Genomic DNA, 18,862 nt, shown 5'->3' on the forward strand with positions numbered 1-18,862 from the left:
CTAACTACGTTGTTTTTATGACCCACATCCCCTGCACCCAAACCTCAACAGCTGGGCCTTTGGACCAGACAGACTCGCTTCTAGAAACATGCCCCCGTGTTTCTGCCTCCTAGAGTTTATCTCTCCTCTGCCCCTCCTGTTGGGGTCCAGCCCCAGCAGGTCCAGGGGTCCCCAAAGGTGTGGACGGAGTCGGCGAAGAAGGAATGACATGGAGGCTACGTCAGTTGATCAGCATAGCAAGGTTCTCCCACCAGAGGTTCTGTAGCCAAGTTCTGGTGCCATGTTCTCTCGCTAGGTTCTCCATCCAGCTTCTCCAGGTTCTCCTGCCAAGTTCTGTAGCCAGGTTCTGTCCAGGATCTTTTGCCATGTTCTCTCCCTAGGTTCTGTCTTTAGGTTCTGTCTCTAGGTTCTTCAGCCAGGTTCTCTCACTAGGTTCTGTTTCTAGGTTCTGTGTCTCTAGGTTCTTCAGCCAGGTTCTCTTGCTTGGTTCTGTTTCTAGGTTTTGTTTCTAGGTTCTGTCTCTCTCTAGGTTCTGTGTCTAGGTTCTGAGTCTAGGTTCTGTCTAGGATCTCCAGCCAAGTCCTGTCTCTAGGTTCTGTCTAGGATCTCCAGCCAAGTCCTGTCTCTAGGTTCTGTGTCTTGTTGTCTTGTTACATCTGTATTTATACCAGTTGATTTTAATCCTGTCAATTTCTATTCCAAAGGTTAGGGCGTTTCTTATCTCCATTCCAGGCAGTAAAGATTATGTAGCTTAAGAGTGATTGTTCTTGCCGAACCAGTTTGGCTCAGTGGATAGAGCGTCAGCCTGTGGACTCAAGGGTCCCAGGTTCAATTCCGGTCAAGGGCATGTACCTTGGTTGCGGGCACATCCCCAGTGGGGGGCGTGCAGGAGGCAGCTGATCAATCTCTCTCATTGATGTTTCTAACTCTCTATCCCTCTCCCTTCTTCTCTGTAAAAAATCAATAAAAATATATTAAAAAAAAAAAAAAGAGTGATTGTTCTTAGTTAAAGTGATTAACTACCCACCTGGCACTTAGTTAAGGGGTTTTATTCCCTCCCTAACTTCAGGGAAAAATTCCTACCTGGGCAAACAACCTTTCTCGGGGAGAGGTGACCTTGGTTAAAACACATAGCGCCAAGAAGGGGAGCAAACATATTAAGAACAGTATGCCATATATGCCAGGTCCCTTGAAACATATGCTGTGCAGATGTTTCTTCTCTGCAGCAACTGTGTCAAGCAGCAAGGATGGACCGGCTCCTGGCACCCTCCCCCGGTGTGCCAGAATCCTCCTAGAAGCCTTGCTTGGTGGCTCTGCCCCAGTGGCTCTCTCCATCCCCCACACGGCAGGGGCCCTGGGCAAGTCTCCCATAGGTGTGCACAGACTGGGTGCTTGCCACCCCCTTGCAGGTGTCACCCTACCCCAGGGCAATAGCTCTTCATGCCAGCGACTAGGACACATTCATCTCATTTCCTTTCCCAAATGCTGAGCCCTCAGGAGGCTGCACAGAGTGGCATCAGATGAATGTAAGTCACATTGTACTGCCGTCAGCCACTCCCTCTGTATCCCCTCTGCATGAGTGTGTCCCGGTCTGAGAAATGAAGGGACCCCAGGAACACCCTACCCAGGCCCTGAGCACTAGGACTTTGCTTAATGGAGCTTAGGGGCAAGAAGCATAGGGAAGACAGTTGGTGGCCTCCGGTGGCAGACAGGAGCAGGGGCTGCTGGGGAGGCGGCTGAGAGTTACCTGCAGGTAAGCACCCTCATCTCAACCTCTCGCCCCCGGCTCCCAGTGCCTGTCTCGGGGCGTGATTTGTTCCTTGTAAAATTGTTTTATCTCCAACCAGGACATTTACAAGCTACTTCTGGCTTCAAAGAGCGCGGCAGCAGCATTGCCAGAGAGGAGAGACAGAGCAGAGAGGAGATAGGGTCCCGTGGGGTCTGCCCCGAAGTGCAGGCTGCCTGCTGTCCTGGGGTTCCTCCTCCACCTCTGACTCCAGTGGCTTTTTGCGTCCTTAGTCCCGAAGTGTGGTTCTTTGCTGGGCCGCCATCTCTGAGCCCAGGAGTCTTTGGTGTGTGTCTGGATGTAGGGGGGCGGGTCAGGGAAGGTAGAATCAGAGGGAGGACAGCAATTCCCTGTATAGGGGACACAGGTGGGGTCCTTGTTCTCTGAGGAGAGGGTGGAGGTCAATTTTGAAGGTACTGATGCCAGAGCAGGAAGCTTCAACTTAGGGAGCACCCTGTTGGGAAGGGACAAGGAGTCTGAGGACCTTGCCCCAAGATGATGGGCCCTGGGCCCTGGGCCCTGGGCCTTCCTGTGCACTGAGCGACGCCTGTCTGTGTGTCTGTCTGGCCAACTGTGGGTGGGGTGCTTCCCTGGAACTGAAGGGGGATGGAGTGCGGCCCTCCTAGGTGTCTTGTCTGCTGCCAGGCTAGAGTTGCTCCTGGAAGCAGGTCATTGGTGTATGGGGAGATTCAAACTTAGGGCTTTCCACGCTGGGTCGGGGGGGGGGGGGGGGGCGGTTGGGGGAAGTGGTTGGTGCCTGGTGGCAGGCCTCTGACACTCTGATTTCTTGCCTGTTCATACACACATTCACATGGTCCTCTGTCCTCTGTGGAGCATGGGGTTCCTAAGCCTGATTCAGGCCCCTTGCTTTAAAAATATTTTTTTAAAGGATATTTGTATTGATTTCAGAGAGGAAGGGAGAGGGAGAGAGAGATAGAAACATCAATGTTGAGAGAGAATCATTGATCGGCTGCCTCCTTTACACCCCCTGCTGAGGATGGAGCCTGCAACCTGGGCATGTGCCCTGACTGGGACTTGAACTGTGACCTCCTGACTCATAGGTCAACACTCAACCCCTGAGTCACAGCTGCCAGGCAGGCCCCTTGCTTCTGATGGAATGTGCTCACAGTCCCCTTCCGGTCCCTGGGGCCCTCACCAGGGCATGGAGGAACAGCCCTGGCCCCGAGCCCCAGTGGCCTGATGTGGGGCCATTTGAATAATACCCAGAATTCCCCATGATGCTCAGGCGCTTCTACTCTCAGAGGCCTGGCTTGGAGCTGTGAAGCTAGGGGAGGGGGGACTGGGGTGTGGGCTGAGAGTTCTGTTTCTGTGGGACCCTCTTCTCTTGCTCCTTTAAACTCACCTTGGGGATAAAGGCTCTTACCAGCCCTCCCCTCTTGCAGAGGCGGGACTGCCAGCCTAGAAGGATGTCTGCATTGTAGTAAGTTGAGCTGGGCCAGGCTGGTGGGAGAGAAGAACTGGCAGGTCCAGCTGAGTGCCCCCAGGAAGCATCTTGGGGCCTGGCCCCTGCCCTCCTGGAGAAGCAGAGACCAGCGGCAGCGGCCCTCTGTGCCGATCCCTCAGGAAGATCCAAGGGAAAAGAATGAGGCTGCAAGTTGGGGCCCATCCCGTCACAGGAGAGGGATCTGGCTATTTCTGGCAAACGCTGCAGCCCTAGGCAGGCTTCCTGCAGGTGTGCGGCCGCTCCAGGTGGCTGCTGAGCTGGAGAAGGCCTCCCTTCTCCCAACTCCTGGCTAAGGGAACCTCTTCATGGGTCCCTCCTGACACTGGGAATCTTGTCTCCCATGGCAAACCCTTCAATGCCCCAGTGTCCCCAGGTCTAGCCGGTCACCAGGAATAAGACCTGGGTTCTGGCAAGCTAGGCTGGCTGGCCACTTTGAGACCAAGGAGAGCAAATTATGAAGTACTCAGGTCTCCTAGCGGGGGGGCAGCTTCAAGGGCACCCCTTTTGGTGCCGGGGTCACTGAAGCATGTCCACTCTCTCCTTCTCATGAAGAGCTTAGGGGCTGGGCACCCACAGAGGCATATTACTTTTGTTTTATAAACTAAGAAAGTGAGGGCAGAGACTGGATGTCTGCCAAGGTCACCTGCTTGGGTCAGGGGTGCGGGGCAGAGCTGGACATAAATCAGGTTCCAAAGTCTTTGCTGTCAGCACTGTGCTGTGGTGCTGTCTCCAGCCCCAGGGATGGGCTCCTGATCCCCACCTTGTTCCCTACCAGGGAGAACTAGGAACTGTGGGCTCTGGGGTGGTGGTGGTGAGGTAGGTGGGTTAGACATCTCCTAGGGACCCCTCCATGGGAGGAAACCACATCCTCTATACGCTCAGGCAAATCTGGCATCCAAAGTGGAAAAACCCCGCATAAATCAACGACAGCTGGCCCAGCCCTTGGCTGCAGCCCCCTCCCCTTGGAATTCCGGCAGGCTCTGGGAGTAGGTCTGGGGTGAGGGTGTGGTTCTAGGGGAGGGAGTTCCTGGAAGCCCCTCAAGTGTGAAATCTCCCCCAGCTGCCTCCCAGGGAGGTGGTTATTAATTAATTTCCAGAGGGATGCAGCTTCTTGAACATCCAGCCCTGCTGCCTATGGGTACCCTGGCTGGGGTGCCCATCTTGGGGACGGGCCGGTAAAAAGGTAGAGAGGGGCATGGGAAAGGGGCATACACATAGACTCTCTTAGTCTTTAAAAAAATATATATTTTATTGATTTTTTACAGAGAGGAAGGGAGAGGGATAGAGAGTTAGAAACATTGATGAGAGAGAAACATCGATCAGCTGCCTCCTGCACACCCCCTAACTGGGGATGTGCCCACAACCAAGGTACATGCCCTTGACCGGAATCGAACCTGGGACCCTTCAGTCCGCAGGCCGACGCTCTATCCACTGAGCCAAACCGGTTAGGGCTTTTAAAAAATATATTTTATTTATTTTTTATAGAGAGGAAGGGAGAGGGATAGAGAGTTAGAATAGACTCTCTTAGTCTCTCTCTCTGTCTCTCTGTCGTCCCCCCCACCCCATCCCACGATCGCTCCGTCACTCAGCAAATCCATGAGCACTCATCATGGTTAGGTGTGGAGACGGGATCAAGACTGAATCTGTCCCTGCCCTAGTAGAGTTCATGGGAAGGTGGAGGAGACAGACGGGGATCAAAATCACCCACAAAGAAATAATTATAGTCTGTGAAGGGGATGCATAGCTGGGCAGCTGGGTCAGGTTGGGCCTTCCTCCCACCATGACCTTGCCCCCTAGGATTCCCTCCCTAGACTTGCCCTCTCTGTCCCCCTGTGCTCTTGGCCTCTTTGTCATCTCCTCCTGGGATGGGGTTTACTTGGCCCAGTGGCCTGAGCAGCTCAGCATACCCTCTCTCCCACATCTTCCCTCCTCCTGGCCAATGGGCCACCACATCGAACCTAACCATATGCACATCTGATGTCTGGTCTAAGGATGGGCAGATAGGCCTCTTCCTGGCCATCCTGTGTGGGCAGAGGGTCCAGATGAAGGGAGAGGAGAATTGAGCTCTGGCCATCTGGGACCCTCACAGCCGAGGGCCCCTGGGGAGATCCTATTGGGCAGAAGGGACTTACGGACACACGTTTCCTGCCCTGATCAGACAGGGCAGGATGTGGGTGACCTTCCTAGGATGCCCTCATGGCCTGGTCTTTTTGGGGGCCCCAAAGTCACTTTCACCATGTGACTCAGAAAGGGGAATCCATTGTCCCTCGGTCACACAGGAAGGAGCCAGAGGGGAGCTAGGGCTGGACCCGATGTCAAGGGAGAGCCGAGGCAGAGCGGAGGAGCCACTCAGACATCCTGGGGAGGGGGAGGCAGCCACCCTGTGCGTGAGGAACATGAAGAGGCAGTTTCTCAAGTTCTCAAGTTTAACCTTCAAAAAGACTCTGTAAAAGGCTAAACACAGTTACCGTCTGACCCAGCAATTCCACTCCTGGCTACAGACCCAAGAAAAATGAAACATATGTGCATGCAAGGACTTGTGAATGAATGTTCACAGCAGCATTATTCACAATAACCAAAAGGTGGAAACATCCCAAGTGTCCATCAACTGAGGAAAACATAAACAGACTGTGGTTCATCCATGCAGTGGAATGTTAGCCCGAAGAAGGAACGAAGCCCTGACACATGCTGTGACTGGGATGGACCTGAAGGACACCATGCTGTGCGAAAGAAGCACACACAAAGGCCACATGTTGTACGATTCCCCTGATAGGCAATGTGGAGAGCAGGCAAATCCATAGGAACAGGAAGTAGACTAGTGGTTGCTCGGGGCTGGGGAGGGGAGCAAGGGAAGTGACTGCTAATGGGTATGAAACGTCTTTTTAGAGTTATGAGTATGTTCTAAAATGGACCGTGGTGATGGTTGCACAATATTGTGAATATACTAGAAACCTCTGAATTCTGCTCGTTAAGCGGTTGAATTGCATGGTGTGGGAATTACATTTCAATGAAGCTTGTTCCTTCAGAGTCAAGACTGGGGTCTCCTAGAAGGAAATAGGGCAGTGGTTCTCAACCTTCTGGACCTTTAAATACAGTTCCTCATGTTGTGACCCAACCATAAAATTATTTTCGTTGCTACTTCATAGCTGTAATGTTGCTACTGTTATGAATCATAATGTAAATACCTGATATGCAGAATGGTCTTAGACGACCCCTGTGAAAGGGTCGTTCGACTGCCAAAGGGGTCGACTCACAGGTTGAGAACCTCTGACCTAGAGGCTCCAGGAGGTAGGAGCCTGAGGCCAAGTGCTAGAAGGCAGGGCTAGGAAGGCTGGATGCTGAGGGCTGCTCCCTCTCACACCAGGATGGGCCTCGGACTCTACCCCAGTTCTACCCCCTCCTTTTCCCCACGACAACTGGGATCCGGTCCTCCTGCTCCTCACTTGATCTTCAGCTCCTCCAGGAAACCTCCCTTGACCTCTCTGTTCGGATGCACTGCTCCTGGCCTCTCCTGTTTGGACATGTTTCCTGAAATACATTGTTATACGTTTTTTTTATAGCTTAAAGCAAACGGCCTGCACCTGCAGAGTTTAAGATACGCTCCCCAACCCGCTCGGGCACTTCCCTTTGCCTGACCGAGCTGTGTGCCCACCAGATCTCCTACTATCTTCCAAGGACGTCCTGTTGTTCAGGCAGCTCCCCCAGCTGCTGGTGCAACCCTGACCCAGCCCCTACATACAAGACGACATAAATATTCCCCCGACATACTGGTCTCAGCCCGCTGTGAGAAAGTGTAGCAAAATTTCTTAAACTCTCACAGCGTCTCTTGGCCTGGCTCCTGTTGGCGCAGACCTAACACTTGCCACTCACATCCTTCCACCAGTGGCCATTATCGAGTGCCTACTGTGTGCCGGCTGTGTTAGGTGCCGGAGCAACACTGGTGAACAAACGTTCCAAGGCTGTCATCCTGCGTGTCACCACATTTGCACGCCCCCTCCCTCACCTGAGAGACATACGGTGGGTGGAGGGAGGGGATTAGTTGCCAAAGTCTCCACGCCAAGACTGCTTGTTCCTGGATGTCATCCCCTTGCCCCCAGAGCATTCAGTGTCCTGTTGTTCTTGGTAAATTCTTTCTGGCACAGTTTCAAGCAGGTGTGTGTGTGTGTGGCGGGGGGGGGGGGGGGGGGGGGCGGCGGTGGCTAAGGAAAAGACATTCCCAGCAAGGGAAACAGTGTGAGCAAAGGCTAGAAGGTGGAAATGACAATGCCTGGTGTGAGGCAGGGAGATGGAGGGGCCACCAGGTTTAATGCTGGAATTTGGAGCCCTGAGTGGCGGCTGCTGGGAGGGTGGGTGGGTGCTGCGGGTGGAGTGAGACCGCACCAGGAGAGCTCTAAGAAGAGCCACCCTGTCTAGAACAAATCCCGTTTTATGTACTTTGACCCTGCGTGTGCCAGCATGCACCCCAGACACCACTGTGCCAACCACCCGCCTACGCGGCCTCTGGCTGAGTCTTGCCCTGACAGGCAGGTGCAGGCCTGGCATCTGAGACCTGGGCTGGGGCCCCGGTCAATGGTCTTCATCTCACTGGCCGTGCATAGCCCCCTCTGGACCGAGCTGCCTCTGTGTGGGAGCTCTGGAAATATTTGTGGGTCATGGAGGCTCCCCTGCCCCTCGGAGGCGCCCCAGGCGGCTGGGACTTGCCCAGATGCCATTAGGCCCAGATGCCACTAATGGGCAAAACTGACAGAGACCTCTGGGTATCGGCTGGCTGACCATGTAGTCAGGAAGGCTGGGCTGGGACAGGGGTGGAGAGAGGACACGGGTCCATGTCCATCTCTACCTGGGACTGTGGCTCAGTCTCTCAGAGCCCGGTTCTCCTCTCAGCCTTCCTCCTCTGTGCTGTCCTGGGGGCTCAGTGAACTCAGGGGTACATAACACTCTTGCACAGTGTCCAGCGCACAGGTCCCATCACTGTGAGTAACGGCGGACCCTCACTGCCCCTCTGAGGGAGCTCCTAGGACAGCACCTGGGCTCCTCCTCCTAGTTCCCCTCGCACAGGTCTCCTGAGTCTTCAGATGTCCAATAGGAGCCACTGCCAGCATTAGAGCCAACACCCCAGGGGACACCAGGTGGACCGGGCGGACCAGGCTAACAGGCAGACGATGTGATAATATAGAAGAATCAGGAGACTGAAGCCTGAATTTCACTGGGCCCTTAGGCAAGACACCTGTCCTCACTGAAGCTGTCTTCCCCACTCTCAAATGGTAATCATAGCCCCAGCAGGTTTGACTCAGTGGATGGAGCGTCGCCTGTGGACTGAAAGGTCCCGGGTTTGTTCCCAGTCAGGGCACATGCCAGGGTTGCAGGCTCCATCCCCAGTGTGGGGCATGCAGGAGGCAGCCGATCAATGATTCTCATTATTGATGTTTCTATCTCACTCTCTCTCCCCCTTCCTCTCTGAAATCAATAAAAATAAAACATTAAAAAAATAAAATGAAATGGTAATCATACTTGGCTAGCCCGCTCCAGCCACCAGGGCTGTGAATCTGATGACTGGCAAACCGACTGGCAGCGAGGTGCGCCCCATGTCTGCTGTAGGGCCCCATTCCTCTGTGCCCTAGGGCGCAGGTCTGTGCGCCTCCTTGGCTCACTTGCTCAGCTCGCGCACCTGCCACGCCAACCTGGTTGGCGAGGGGCGGGATCGGCCTTCTAAGACCTAGCGCTGGCGGTGCAGCCCCGTCACTGCTCTGCGTGCCGACCCGCCGCTGCCCCATCCCGAGGGCACGGGGTGAAGACCTGTGGCCGGGAGGTCTGGAGCCCAGCGTCTCCCAGCGGACGCGTCCAGGTTTTCACGCCGCGACGTCGGTGGGTGCTCGCGTGGACCCGGTGGGACAGTGGCCGAGGAGGGGCGGGGCCTCTGCTCGGGGCGGGGCCTCCCGCCCCCAGCCCCTCCCTGCGCCCGCTCCTGGACAGAGCAGAGGCTGGACGCCGAGCAGAAACCCGGCGCCGCCGGCGGACCAGGGCGCGGACCGCGATGCGCGCCCTCTTGCAGCCCCCGCTCGCGGGCCTGGGCGCGGTGCGGCCGGATGGCAGGTAGCGGCGGCCTGGGCGGTGGGGCCGGGTGCGGCCAGGGCGCGGGGGCAGGGCCGGGGGCCACGCTGCGGGCGCCCCGTGCGCCTCTGCTACTCGCCGCGCTGGTGCTGGGAGCCTACTGCCTCTGCGCCCTCCCGGGCCACTGCCCGCCGGCCTCCCGCGTCCCCATGCCGGCCCCCGCACCCGCTGAGCCTTCTGGCGTCGCCCGCAGGCCGGGGGCGCCCGTCCTGCCCGTGGCCAGTGGTTCGGGCCGCCGGCGCTTCCCGCAGGCGCTCATCGTGGGCGTGAAGAAGGGCGGCACGCGCGCCCTCCTGGAGTTCCTGCGCCTGCACCCCGACGTCCGCGCGCTCGGCTCGGAGCCCCACTTCTTCGACAGGTGGTACGAGCGCGGCCTCGCCTGGTACCGGTGAGCGCCGGGTCCTTCGGTCCCATCTGCCTCCGTGCGCGCCCTGGCCGGTGCCTCGCGGGAATCATGTGGTGCGCCCCTGGGGTACCACCGGGGTCGAGGCAGGGAGAGGTCTCGGGCATCGCGGGATACGATCAGCCTGGGTTGGGGGCGGCGGCGTGGGGGGGGGGGGGGGGAGCGGGCGAGGCTTGGTCACTGGCCGGGAGCTCCAGAAAACTTTGAAAACTCCAGGGAAAGCCTCGGGTTGAGGCCGCTGAGGGGTCTCAGTAAGACTGGGGGAGGGAGTGCGAGCCCAGCTGAGAAGTAGCTTCAGGCTCGCGGGGTTTGAGGAGCGTTAGAAACTCTTCAGGATCAGTCGCCCTCCCCTGCTGGCCAGTTACCCTAGCAGGGGCAGTCTCCTAGAAAGGGTCTGCCTCCCAGACTCCTGATCCTGGGAAGAGGGGTCCTCGGGGGTCCTGCGGGTCTGCAGAAGGTCTGGGCTTTAGGAGGAAGGATGTGCCTTTGAGTCAGTGCCCAAGGGTGGGAATTAGGACCCCAGCTTCATGTCATGGCACCCTGCCCCACGGGGGATGGCCTTGGGGTATGGTGTGGAATGTGGGGGAGCACCTATCCCCAGATGAAACAGCCCCTCTGGGCTGAGGTTGGCACTGCCTGCAGCCTCGTCAGTTGCACACAAGTCTGCCACCTGCCCTGTCCCTTCCTGTGGGGGAAATGAGAGCTTATAGATGGAGAGTGAGTCTCCCCACTCCCTCAGCTCTCACCTTAGCCCCAGCTTGGGACCAGCCTCCATGGGACGGAGAGGACCCTGCCCAAGGTCACCTGGTGAATTAGTGGGGAGTTGGGGGCAGCGGAACCCAGACTCTCCAGGTATCCTAGCTTCTCTGTACCCAGATTCCTCACCTCCACCCCCATTGGCTTTCTTGGCCTTTTGCCTTAAAAACCGGGTTTGGAAGAGCCCTAGTGAAAACAGGGGTCCTAGCTCCTGAGCTCTCAAGGGTTGCTGCCATCAGGGGATCCTCAGGAAGCTGAGTGGTGCTGGGAGGGCGGTGAGTCCATCCTGGAATCCAACTGGCTGAATTCTGGCGTCAGAGCTCAGACCGCTACCCACCCTGACGGTGCCACTAGCACCCCAAAGCTTCTCTAATACCTACTGCTGCGGAGAGGACAGAGAAGAGGAGGTCGGGGGGGGGAGTGGAAGGGGTGGGACGGTGGAGGACACACTCTAACTATAGGGCAAACCTCAGAGTCTGCACTGATCCCAAGAACTTTGACTGCAAGAAGCTGGGGGAGACACTGAGCTGGGCTAATTGGCGGGGGCCGGGGGGTGGGGGGGACGCTGCAGGGGAGGCTAGACTGGGTTTAGCCCTAAAAGGTTTCTCAAAGAGTCAGGAAGCCTGAGGCCCCTTCCAGGCTCCCGGGTGCATGCTCCAGCTCTGAGGCACAGGTCTGGGGAGGATGAGGGCCTGAGAGGCAGTAGGCACGAGACCCTGACTGGAGGTCAGATCCTCAACTCTGGGGTTTCTCAGGAACCAGGGATGGGAGCCAGGGGATTCAGGAGCGAGTCTAGCTCTGGTAGAGAAGGGACTTTCTCTTTATTTTTAGAGCCACTTCCACCGGGAGGGAGAGGCGGGTGCAGAGGGGCAGGTCCTGGTGGCCTTGCCCCCTTAATCCGGAGCTGTCCCTCTGGGCTGGCTAGGGCCGACCCCTCGTTGGCTGGTGCAGGAGCTGAGCTGGCGGAGCTTCTGGGGTGCCCTCAAAGGGGTCTGTCTCCTGGGACTTATCCCAAGAGGGCTGGGTGCTGTTCCTACCTGAATTCTCAGGACTCGAGATAGAGTGTGGGTGCAGAGTACCAGCGCATGTGGCCGTGTGCTGACATGTACAGGCGGCTTGGCGTGCTCACAGGTGCCCTGTGCCTCTGGCCCTTTTTTTTCTTTCAACCTACTCAGAGTGTGCGATGAACCTCTGAAAATGCGACCCCCCTTCCCCAGCTGCAAAGAGGGTGCCCAGCCCCTGGGCATGGTCTGCTGGTGTTGGCTCTCAGGACCCTGGCTGAGCCTCCAGAAGAGTGCAGAGCCCTGCTCTGGGTGGAGGGCTAGGCTGGTGAGTCAAGGAGGAGCGGCCAGTACCCCCAGCTGAGTTTCTGGGACACCCATCCCCACTGGACTGTGACTGACCTCGTTCCAGGCAGTGGCCCTGGCTCTGCCCAGGGCCTTGGCAGGTGGGTTCTGGGCTGCCCAGGGTTAATCTTGGCCAAACTTTCCCTCTAACTGGGCTGCAGTTAGCCCTTTTCTCAGACTCTTGAGGGTCCTCCATCTTGGGGATGGTGACCTCCTGGTACCCCCACACTCAGTCAGCATTTTCTCATCTATTCGTTCACTCACTGAGCATCTTCTGTTTGTCAGACAAGCACTCCAAGGTCTCATCAGGAGGGCTCTCTTGTCTGGGGGCAGGTGGGGCTATACTTTGACCTTAGTATTTGGGAAAAGCGAGAGGAGATAGGAGGGTGCAGGTGGGGAAACCCGCTTGGCTCCTGGGGCTAATGAGGGAGTGGGGTTCTGAGTATGTTGGGGAGGGACCTGGGCTTCTGTGGGGCTTTTCTCCCCGTGCTATCCCAGGAGAAGCTCCTGTGGCTGGGGACCAATGCCCCACCCCAGCACCCTATGGATCCACACGGGAACCCTAAGTAGCTTTTGCTCAGAACCAGGCCTGGCTGGCTGGGGCCTGGGAGAGATGTGGGACCTTAGGGTGAATGAGACCAGGAGGGAGAGGAGTCTGGGGCTGGATGGAAGCCGCAGGGAAATGCAGACCAGATGCACAGGGAGGGTCCGGAACAACTTGTCAGATGTTTGCTGCGTGGAGGTCAGAATCCCGTTCCTCTCATCCCCTCCCCTGTCTGCATCCCCCCACTCCCCGCCCCAAACCTCCATCCCCACCCTCCTCCATGTCCTGGCCAGGACGGGCGTCTGAGGGCGGGTGAGGATAATAAGTATAGTAATTGGTCCCAACGATCTCAGATCTCAGAGCTGGTTTGTGGCAGGAGCGGGCCTGGAAAATCTGCAGTCCATCCCCATTCCCATCCCCCTTCCACAGGGTTCCGGAGGCACCTCCCCCTCTGCTCCCCTGGCTTCCCTGGTGTCCTTCCTTGAAGCTCCTTTCCCTCAGGCAGGAGGGTGGGGTGGGGGTTGGGGTGGGGGTGGGGGTGTTCCGAACCCAAAGTGCCCAGTTTGGGTGGGGAAAGAGGATGTGCTTCTGGGGTCACTTGGTGCCTGGGGGCAGAAAGGGATGGGAAGGGGGTGTCCAAGATGGGAGGGGAGGGCCCAGGAGTAACCAGGGCTGGCTCCTTCCCTGAGGAGGGCCATGAAGGGAGGGCAGTGACTTCTGATCCACCTGGCCGTCCATCTGTCCCAGCCCAGGCTTCTCTTCATGGGTCTCAGCAGTGAGGTCCAGTGGGGGAGACTCCCCGTCTTCTGATTCCCTCTTGGGGAAAAGGGAACCCCCTCATCTGGCTACTCCAGGCTGCAGCCCTGGCCTCAGTCCTTGTTAACACCCGAGGTCTCACTGAACTTATCCCAGGAGGGCTGGGTGCCTGTATTCCCTGGGCACAAGGCAGGGCATGGGGGCAGGGCCTCTGGGAGCAGAAGCCAAGCTGACACTGCCCCTTCCAGCTGCTGCAGCCCAGGGGTGGGAGTGCTGTGGTCGGTGTCCACCCCCCCCCCCCCCCCCCTTGAGCTTTCCACCCCTTCTCTGAGCGCCAGTGTGCCTGCCTATCACATGGGGCAGTGAATGGGTGGAGGGCGATTTCCAGCTTGCTTAGTCACCATGATGGGGAAGCAGAATAGTTATCCCTCCCTTTCCTGTGACTTCTGTAGACCAGCTCTGCCCAGGGCCTTGTTTTGGGGGTGAGGAAAGCTCCCAGAGCCTGAAGACCATCAACCCACCCATCTCCCCCGAGGCTGTGGGTGGTGGCAGGGGAGCCACTGGTACGCCTGGGATTCACCCCAAGCACGCTCTAAGCCAAGCACCCCAGCATGTGGGTCTGCACTCCTGTGTGTTCACCCAGCTTGAGTTTCATTGGGGCTAAGGAGGAAGAGGAAGCTGGGGCCCTGCCTGGGGGTCTCTTAGGCTGGGTGCAGGCTGGATGAAACCTGAACTTGCCCTGTGTATCACCTCCTGGCTGGGGCCAGACCAGGAGGTCGCCAGTGGGGGCAGGGACAGTCCCCTCAGAGGACTGGAGGCAGGGTAGGCCTTGGGCAGAGACTGCCCCCTCTGAAGGCACAGGTCCCACAGGCTCTGCCTCCATCGACCTAGTTTCCAGCCCTCTCTCAGGTCCTCCCTTAGAGCTGTTTGCTCAGCTGGCCCAGCCACACCCTGCCTGCCTCTCCCTGAGGTACATGGCTGGCAGGTGAGGCTTGGCCTTGGGAAACTGCTCAGGGTACCTGACTGCCCATTGGGGTGCTTGGAGGGGCTTCCCCAAGTATGGGGCAGTCAGGGGGCTGTCATCAGCCAACTCTCCCGGAACCTTGTTCAGTGCCCCACTCCCCTAATCAGAATGAGAGGAATCATCAGAAATGCTGCAGTCACAGCCTTGCACCCTGGGGTCCGAGCCAGGTCTGGGAGGCCCTGACTGCTGAGCTCTTGGGATGGGTCCTCAAGCCACCTCACTCACTGTTCCCCAATGTGCTGGGCTGTGCTGGCGGCTTGCAGCGTTTGAGTTGGGCCCAGGTCAATGAGAACTAGCAGGGCTGTAATCAGAGGGGCAGGGGGCTCTGCAGGGGAGGGAATGAAAAGAGCAGCTGTCCTTTGTTGGGACACTTGTCAATAATTAATGGCCTAACTTAGGGGACAACTTCAGCCATTTAACCAAAGTGTGACCTGGGGTCATTACAGTGCAGGGAGGGGCCTGTGAGGTGGGGAGGGTGGGCAGAGCCCTGCGGATGGCAAGTCCGGGCCACTGGCCCTACTGGTGCTTGGTCAGGGGTGAGAGGCATAGCAGTGTCAGGGTTGGGGCAAGCTAGCTAGAGTGGGCAGCCTGGCAGGACAGCCCCTCTCCCCCCTGTTGCCCTGTTGGCCTGTGCTGGGGCGGGTGCTCTCAACCCACCGCCCAGGCTGCCCATCTGGCACTTTAGGATGGGTGGGCCTGGGGGAGCGGGAAGTGAATCTGGGGTCCCTGGGGCTGGTCTATAATGGGAGGGCTTGAGGGGACCAGCACCCTCTCATGCCCACCTCTCCTTCCACACAACCCGCAGGAGCCTGATGCCACGCACCCTGGACGGGCAGATCACCATAGAGAAGACTCCCAGCTACTTCGTGACTCTCGAGGCCCCTCGCCGCATCCACAGCATGTCCCCGGACACGAAGCTGATCGTGGTGGTTCGCAACCCCGTGACCCGGGCCATCTCCGATTACGCCCAGACGCTCTCCAAGACCCCGGGCCTGCCCAGCTTCCGAGCCCTGGCCTTCCGCCACGGCCTGGGCCCCGTGGACACGGCCTGGAGTGCTGTGCGCATCGGCCTCTACGCCCAGCACCTGGACAACTGGCTTCGATACTTCCCTCTGTCCCACTTCCTGTTTGTCAGCGGCGAGCGCCTGGTCAGTGACCCGGCTGGAGAAATTGGCAGGGTGCAGGACTTCCTGGGCCTCAAAAGGGTCGTCACGGACAAGCACTTCTACTTCAATGCCACCAAGGGCTTCCCCTGCCTCAAGAAGGCCCAGGGGAGCAGCCGCCCCCGCTGCCTGGGCAAGTCCAAGGGCCGGCCCCACCCCCGGGTGCCCGAGGCAGTGGTCCAGCGTCTGCGGGACTTCTACCAGCCCTTCAACCGCAAGTTCTACCAGATGATCGGCCAGGACTTTGGCTGGGACTGAGGGGCCAGGCCAGCCCACGCCCTGTCTGGGGATACTCAGTAACCTTAATTTATGCCTGTCACCCAGCCAAAGCAGGCTGTGTGCACATGCTGGGTAGAGAGAACTATTTAAGAAATAAAGTTTGGAACTGTGTTCTTCCATGTGACCTTGAGGGTTGGAGGGTGGGGGCTGGAGGTGCCGCTGCCCAGGGAAATGATAATCACACCAGCTAACACGAGCTAGCGGGCATTGTGAGAGTGCCAGAAGAGGTCTAACCTTGATACTTATACACCCCTTGAGGTAGGCTTGGCCACATGTCACAGATAAGCAACAGGCTCAGAGAGATTTAGGGCCTGCGCAGGGACACACAGCATAGCTTTGGTGACTCTGAAGGCCATCCTAGAGCTCTCTTCCCAGCCCTGAGACACCAAGCTGGGTTGTCCCATGTTCCTGATGAGGAAACTGAGGTCCCAGGTTACCCATTTGAGAGGTGGGGCAGGAGTAAAGCTGGGTCTGCCCAACTCTTTGGGCTGCACCCATGACTTGAGCTAATTTGGCATCCTGCTGCCCAGTGGACGTTCCCTCCTGGAAACCTTGTGAGGTTGCTGCACAGTGAGTGTGAGGTGACTCCTGTGTGTCTAACAGCCTCCTATCAGGTCCTCACCCAGCTCTGCCCCACCTACCACGGGCAAGTCACAGGTCCCATTCACCAGACCCTGCCCATACCACAGGCCCCAGGCCCTCATTGTCCCAGTTCTGTTGTGTTTACCAAGCTTCCTGGAGGGTGGGGATGGGCAGGAATAAAGGCTCATCTGCAGCCCAGCTGCCTGCTCAGCTCCTAACCTCGTCAGGCCAGACTGAGGCAGGCTGGGGTGCCCTGTCTACCTCTTCTACCCCTGGAAATGCCAGGCCCCTCAATAATGACAGTTAACTGCTCCTGGCCACAGTGCTGTCTGCCAGGTAGCCACCAGTTGCAGTGATAACCTCCAGGACTCTTTTTTTTTTTTTAAATATATTTTATTGATTTTTTACAGAGAGGAAGGGAGAGAGATAGAGAGTCAGAAACATCGATGAGAGAGAAACATCGATCAGCTGCCTCCTGCACATCTCCTACTGGGGATGTGCCCGCAACCCAGGTACATGCCCTTGACCGGAATTGAACCTGGGACCTTTCAGTCCGCAGGCCGACGCTCTATCCACTGAGCCAAACCGGTTTCGGCTCCAGGACTCTTTAGGCCCAGGCTTGGCACCCAGGCGGCCTGGGCCCTTGCAGGATCTGGCAGTGGCCTCTGCATCCCAGGCCTTGAGTCCATATCACATCCTTTTTTTTTTTTTAAATCAACTTTATTTATTTATTTATTATCTTTTTTTGTTGTTGTTAATCCTCATCCGAGGATATTTTTCCAGTGATTTTTAGAGAGAGTGGAAGGGAGGGGAAGAGACAGAAACATCGATGTGAGAGAGAGACATCGATTGGTTGCCTCCCACACAAGCCCCGACCAGGGCCAGTGATTGAGCCTACAACCGAGGTACATGCCCTTGATGGGAACTGAACCCGGGACCCTTTAGTCCACAGGTCAATGCTCTATCCACTGAGCCAAACAGGTTAGGGCCATATCATATCCTTGACTCTGAAATGGTCTTTCCACCCTGTCCTGGGCCCCAGGGTCAGAATGAGGGAGGATTTTGAGGGGAGTAGGGGCTTGCCAGTCACCACTCTCCTCTTTGGCTAGTGGCCCCACCAATCACCATGGCCACTGCCTTTGTCACATGACCCACCCATGGTGTGGACTTGAGTTCAGTTGATGTATGAGAAGAGCCTCAGCAGAAGGTGGGGAGGGAGATGGGGACATCTGTCTCCAGCAGCCAGGAGACCTGCCCCTTGCCCTCCTAGTTCTAGACCCAGAGGACACTCCAGTCTGGAGCTGCCTTGAGGGACCAGTACTGTCTTCTAGGCCAACCATCCCGAGCAAGCCAGGAGCAGGGCTGGGGGCTGGTCCCAAGTCACCTTAGTGGAACTGTGGCACAGATGGGGGCAGATGGGGGTGAGATGTACACATAGTCTCCTCCCCAACTTGGACCTGTTTACTATAACGAGGGTGCTGTGTTTTGGAATCCCTGCTGGGTGGCGAGCACTTGTGCCTGGCAGCTCTGTCCCCATTCCCTATGCTGGGGCCCCACTTACAGATGGCATGGCAGCCTGCCCTGGTTGGCAGAGGCAGGAGGGAAGCAGGGTAGCCCTGGCCCTGCCCCAGTTCCCAGCCTGACCCATGCATCTTTCTTTTCCCTGGACACACCCTTGTCCAAATGTCTGACGTCTCATGCCTGGATGGCTTTATGGGTCCCTCACTGTTCCCCTGGCGCCTCTTTTTTCTCCTACAATGAGTAGTCTGCATGCATGGTGGTCAGAAGGGTGCCTTCAGAGCGAGCCAGAGCCCATTATTTTAAAACACTCCAATCTTCTCCCCCAGCCCCGTTGCTTCTAGAATGAAGACCAGATTCCTGATTGCACCTATCAAGCCCGCTGAAGTCCCCCCCACCAACACCTGTGTGCTATTCTCACCCCTCAGCTTCTGCCCCTGTCAGGAGGTGCACGCAGGGCAGCTGAGTTCTCTGGGCTTACTTCCTCCCTACACGTAGAGTCCCTTTCCTGAGCCTGCCCATGCAACCCACCTTTCCCTTCCTGAAGCTTCTTGGGTGCAGAGCTGTGGAACCACTAGTTTGTCTGACTTTGGGGCCCAGGCCGAGCTCGGAAGGCAGACTCTGGAAGCCACGAGTAGAAAGGGTAAACTGGCTTGTTCTGCTCACCCCCCTCTCAGCGGAAACTGGGCCTAACCGCCAGCTCCAGTGCCTGGACCTCGGAACACACTGAGGGCAGATGTGGTGGGTCCCCCCAGCTGTGTGTGGGGGTGGGGCTCTGTGGGAGATTCATCAGCCTTTAATTAAAGTCCCTAAATTGCTTCCCCAGCTGCTTAGTGGGTTTTCCATGTTGGAAAGTTCCAGAAGGGGTGAGAAGTGCTGATTCAATCACCCTCTTCCTGTTCCGCCCAGTGGATGAGAAGGGGCCGGGGACCCCTTCTCCACCCTCCTACCCTAGCCTGACTGGAATGGAGTAGGTGGGGGTGGGAGTCCTCACAGCCCTGGGCGTCCAGGAAGGGGCTTAGGGAAACCTGGGAGGTGGCTTCCTCTACCTCGGGGGGCCCTCGCCCGCCCCAGACCTTTGGTTGTGGTTGGTGCAGGCTGGGGTCCATGGGACAGGCAGGTGGTTTGG

The 18,862-nt window shown here is 57.4% G+C and overlaps 1 protein-coding gene across 1 annotated transcript; it reads left to right on the forward strand.

Annotated features, from left to right (window-relative positions):
• Positions 1–9,337: 9,337 nt before the first annotated feature.
• HS3ST6 (heparan sulfate-glucosamine 3-sulfotransferase 6) lies at positions 9,338–15,744 on the forward strand. The gene is made up of 2 exons (XM_070411602.1): positions 9,338–9,750; positions 14,997–15,744. Exons 1-2 carry the CDS (start codon positions 9,338–9,340, stop codon positions 15,610–15,612), a joined length of 1,029 nt encoding a protein of 342 aa, XP_070267703.1. The 3' UTR covers positions 15,613–15,744.
• The last annotated feature ends 3,118 nt before the right edge of the window (positions 15,745–18,862 follow it).

This window comes from Myotis yumanensis, unplaced genomic scaffold (genome assembly GCF_028538775.1).
Source record: "Myotis yumanensis isolate MYYU_CA2020_CCGP unplaced genomic scaffold, mMyoYum1.0.hap1 SCAF_4, whole genome shotgun sequence".
Classification (NCBI taxonomy): Eukaryota; Metazoa; Chordata; class Mammalia; order Chiroptera; family Vespertilionidae; genus Myotis; species Myotis yumanensis.